This window comes from Morone saxatilis, unplaced genomic scaffold, assembly GCF_004916995.1.
Source record: "Morone saxatilis isolate NCDOM2014 unplaced genomic scaffold, NCSU_SB_2.0 Contig19, whole genome shotgun sequence".
Lineage (NCBI taxonomy): Eukaryota > Metazoa > Chordata > Actinopteri > Moronidae > Morone > Morone saxatilis.
The window spans coordinates 25,005,582-25,010,245 of record NW_023339751.1 but is presented as its reverse complement, the minus strand read 5'-3'; the positions used below and the strand labels follow the sequence as shown (position 1 = coordinate 25,010,245).

Here is a 4,664-nt window from a genome sequence, read left to right as displayed (position 1 = left end):
TGTTAGTAATATTCAAATCAGATCTGTGGATGCCCAGATGAGCAGTCGGGGTACCATATAAGGATAAGTATTAGACAGGGTTTTTTAGTCTAATTTTAGTCTTATTCAGGAATCTAGCTGCCACATTTTGAATTAGTTCTTGGTTGGTAATGTCAGAATTTGACCAAAAAGGTCACAATAATCCAGATAAAAGAAAACTAATTTCATCTTGTCTAAAATAGGCCTAATTATGTACAAACGTTTTTTTTACATTACATAAGGAAAAAAATTACCCAATATCAATGGAGCAATACAGTAAGCAATAGTTATTCTTAAATTCTTCATACAAAACTGCTACAAAATTGATCGATTATGGCATTTTCTGTGCTCTGTGTGTGTTGTGTTGCTGATCAAGTGTGAGACATCCACTGTGTGTTTTATTTGTTCTTAAAGGTGAACCATGGCAGCGGCTGGGCATCCTGTGACTGAGCTGTACCCACTGGGGGGAGCTGTTTCCTTGGAATCATCCCTCTCTGGTCAGCCGCTCTTTGACCGCTCCAAGAGCTCTACACAGGCAAAAACACCTTCCAAACTGGCAGGAGGACCAGGCTACACCTGCCAGGAGGAGCTGAAGGAGGCCGTCAGTGAGATCTGTAAAGAACATTCGGCAACTCCTGCCAGAGAAAATAATCACAGCAGTCTAGTGGTTGGTGGAGAGCCTGGTGAACAAAAACAAAGCCCATCTGAAAACTGTGTGCCCTCCAGGGCTTCAAGCCACCCCCATAGTCTGGCTGAGACACCCTCACCTCACCACAAGATAGTCATGAATGCAATCAATGAGAACCCTCAGGCTGGCAGAACAGTGCAGAGCATAAAGCCAGCCTCCCTGCCTGTTCACAGGATTCCCTCAGGGGATTTACCTCTGGTTACACAGGGAGTGGCACCCCCGGCTCAAGACAGTGAGACTCATGGACCTGCTTACCATGGAGGAGATAAGGCTGAGCGTCACTCCATGTTAGCCTGCAAGCAGCCCATGCAGCTGCAGCAGTGCAACATTATCACCACTATTTGCAGAGGGGCTAGCAGTGTAGAAGGTGGCGTACAGCAGCCTCAGACCCGGTGTGTCTGTGTCTCGTCCCCCAAAGCAGCCAAAGTGGAGGGTGTTGAAAAAAAGGCCAATCTTCCCCCTAACTGTGACAAGGCACTCTGCTACGGCTCTTATTTCCATCATGCCAACTTTGAGGACACATTTGCTGCCTACTGCCATCCCCAGCCCATCCCAGCACCCTCCCAGCTGCTGCCACGCCACCTAGAGCCAAGCTGCGACATCCAGCGTGCAGCTGCACCTCCTTCACCGATGAACCACCTCACCCTGCCTCGCCTCATCTCCTCTGTCAGTGAGACAGGCCTGGATGCCAAACACCTGCTGCGGTGCTGCAACCTCAACTGCTCTTGGATCAGCTCGCTGCCTCCTGGTGCTGGGCCCCAATCTCAAAAGCCCTTTGGTTTAGAGGAGTGCTGCAGCAGTCCCGTTGGCCACGTCAGAACAATGACCCGCAACATGGGGACTATGACAGCCCACAAAGTACTGAGGGATGTTGGGGTGCAGACAGGGCAGACCATCACACCTCACGTGTTCCCCCAGGTCTGTCTGGCAGCAGAGAGCAGGAGCGACACTGCCTGCAACCAAACCCCGAACACGGACAGCGATGGAGGGAAGAAATCGAGTGGTGCTCCCAAGTCCCCAGTGAAAGAGGTGAAGTGGGATGCAGAAGGGATGACATGGGAGGTGTATGGGGCCTCTGTGGACCCTGAGGAGCTGGGTCTGGCCATCCAGAGACACCTGGAGCTGCAGATCAAGGAGACAGCGATCCATGCGGCCAAGCTGTCACGCCAGAACACCAACACCTCCCGGCAGAGCAGGAACACCGGCAGTCAGAGGAAGAAGAGCAGGATGATGGGCTCCATCCGAACCCCGGCCTGTTGCGCTCGCACCACTACAGCTGTTGACTAACTGGCCCTCTGAGTGATGGACGGGACAGAACCTGAACACTGTGTTCAGTAGCTAGTACGGCTACTCATGGCCTCAGCCTCAAATGACCATCTGATCAGAAGGTCTACGGAACATAGAATAATCTGCATACTACCAGAAGGGGTGGTATGCCTGCATACCAGAATCAGTGAAAACTTCACATGAAATGATGATTAGTGATGACATGTTTTATCATTATGAAAAAAGGGAAATCAAAATAAAAATGTGCTGTAAAGGAGACTAATGAAGAACTAACAACAGATTTATATTTCATTATTTGTTGTCTATGTTTCAATATTTCAACTAGTGTGAAGATGATTCCTGCAGCTGTGCACTGCCAGTGTGTTCAGAGGGCCATACAGGTGTGTCTGCCTTCATAATAAACTACAGGACATAGACACAATCAAACAACCTGTATAGTGTAAAGCAATCTGATACAGTCCTGCAATAAATACTCGTAAAGCTCATAGTGAATGTGTGGAGTGGGGAATAAAATGTAATTCAATACAGAGACACCTCAACCTAACCCTAACCCAACATAACCATAACCATAACCCTAACCAGTGGCAGACCCTAATCCTTACTCGTTTAGGGTTAACCCCCCTTCTCTTTCTCCTTCTCCTCCCTCTACCCCCTGGCACTAATTTTTTCCCACCAAATTAGCTCCTTCATGCTTGGAACCTTGGTGCTATCTAGTGAACCAAAGAACAGCAGGTTTCCCTTGGGAACCAAAGTGGGTGTGTCATATTCTACAGGTCGTTGCGCATTGTGCAGTGCCCTCTGTTGATGATGCATCCAGTCACAGTGTTTCCACTCAAAACTGATGGAAACTAGATAGCACCTAGGTTCCAAGACTCTTGAACGAACCAAGCTAATTTGGTGGAAAACCACCATTTGTGGTTTTTGTGTCCCTCCTCCTGGCTGACTGGGCCATGATATGCGCATATGTCAATGGACGCCTGGCAGAGTCCCAGTCTACAACTTCAAAAACGACCATATAATCGAATCAACATCTCTCTTACACAGTCACAACAAAAACATAACATTGTTAGCACACTCGTGCACATACACTAAAAAAGGAAATGAGTATCATAATAATACTGTAAGAAAAGTAAAAGTAGCAGATAAATAAACTCTGAGATAGATTGATCATGTCCTTTGGAAGGAAGTTCCATAGCTTGTGGCCTCCAAAATACATTAATACTGTATATATCGTATGTGTTTGGGGAATTCAGACTATGGAAACAAGATGATAGTCTTTTATTGAATAAGTAATGGACACATGTAGGTACTTCCATGTGATGTGATTTGTTTAGCTAATCTGTATTTTCATAAATATGGTTCAAGCTTTTGGGTTCAGTATATCTTTCTTTTCCGCATATATATCATGAGTTTTATTTTGTTTTGGGATTTTGTTTTGCTGGGGTTTTTTTGCAATTTGGATGTGATTAAAATGAGACGTCCTGGATATATTTTCTTCTTGACTGTATGAACATAAAGGGACATGATCAATCTTCACACTATTTTTGCCAAATATACATAACATTAGACCAACATTAGAACAATTTAAACCATTTTAAGACTGTATCTAACTTTCTAATTCACAAACTTTCTGTATAATGCCTGGATTCTTGGGGAATAGAGCATACTAACTTAGTTGCAATAAACAACAATAAATGGTCCATGAACAGATCCCAGTGGAACACTATGGCAAAAGGATGACATTTCATATAATAAAAAGAAACCAAGTGTCAGTTACACAACTGACAAACCACAATAAGCTTTATTAGGTACCCCAAAGTGTCCCATAGCGAATTCTCTCTTGTCTTTTTTTTATTTTGTTTTATTTAACTTTGACTAACTTATGGGATTAGGCTCAGGGTAGGGTAATATTGGCTGTGTTGGTGTTTGAATTGTATGTAAGTTAATTCATGTGTACTCAATTCAACTTCAAAATATTTTTTGCTATTGGTTGTTGTCTACTAAAAAGAAATCAAGAAAAGGACTGAAATCCAATTGTATGTTCCTCGAAATTAAAATTGATTTCTGTTCATTCAAATATGTGAAAAATTGAGTCTTAACATAGGTAAACATTTCAGGATCACCTTCTTTGAAAATAAGAAATACTTTGGTCAGATAGTTTCTGTGGTCCAGTATTCTTAGTAAAAACTAACACAAAGGTCAGTTTACCAAAATTACAAATAGAACAAAAAAGAACAACACTGTTAAACTGTTGCATGAGTGAGCTAGACGGCATGAGTCTGATGGCTAAGCTAATGATCACATGAATACATTTTTTTATTATATAGAAATTAATAATACAGGCGATACATCGTTTCAATCGTTTCTTGCCATTTAATATAAAATAAAAATAATTGATTTTACTCGCATTTTTTTTTTTACCTCCACACTCCACATTCATATTTCTCTGCAACGACAAATTGCACATGCAGCATTCCCAACTTTCCTTGTTGCTTGTAAGTCAATATAAATGATCAAAATTCAATCTGATTTTCTACTCATAATATATGTATATGATTTTATCTTTGTCTTATCTGAAAGGTCATGAGTGTAAAAGTCATTTTTAGGACTTCATAAAAACCAAGAGAAAGGTTCTATATGGGGTTAAGAATGTGTGAATGTGTATGAATGA

At 42.5% G+C, this 4,664-nt stretch overlaps 1 protein-coding gene across 1 annotated transcript; it reads left to right on the top strand.

Moving 5' to 3' along the window:
• The first annotated feature begins 659 nt into the window (after window positions 1-659).
• On the top strand, window positions 660-2,156 carry si:dkey-191g9.7 (GRIN2-like protein). The gene has a single exon (XM_035663969.1). It carries the CDS (start codon window positions 803-805, stop codon window positions 1,991-1,993), a length of 1,191 nt encoding a protein of 396 aa, XP_035519862.1. The 5' UTR covers window positions 660-802; the 3' UTR covers window positions 1,994-2,156.
• The last annotated feature ends 2,508 nt before the right edge of the window (window positions 2,157-4,664 follow it).

Excerpts from the sequence above, each read along its gene's own strand:
- si:dkey-191g9.7 (XM_035663969.1), top strand. The coding sequence starts at position 803 with ATGAATGCAATCAATGAGAACCCTCAGGCTGGCAGAACAGTGCAGAGC.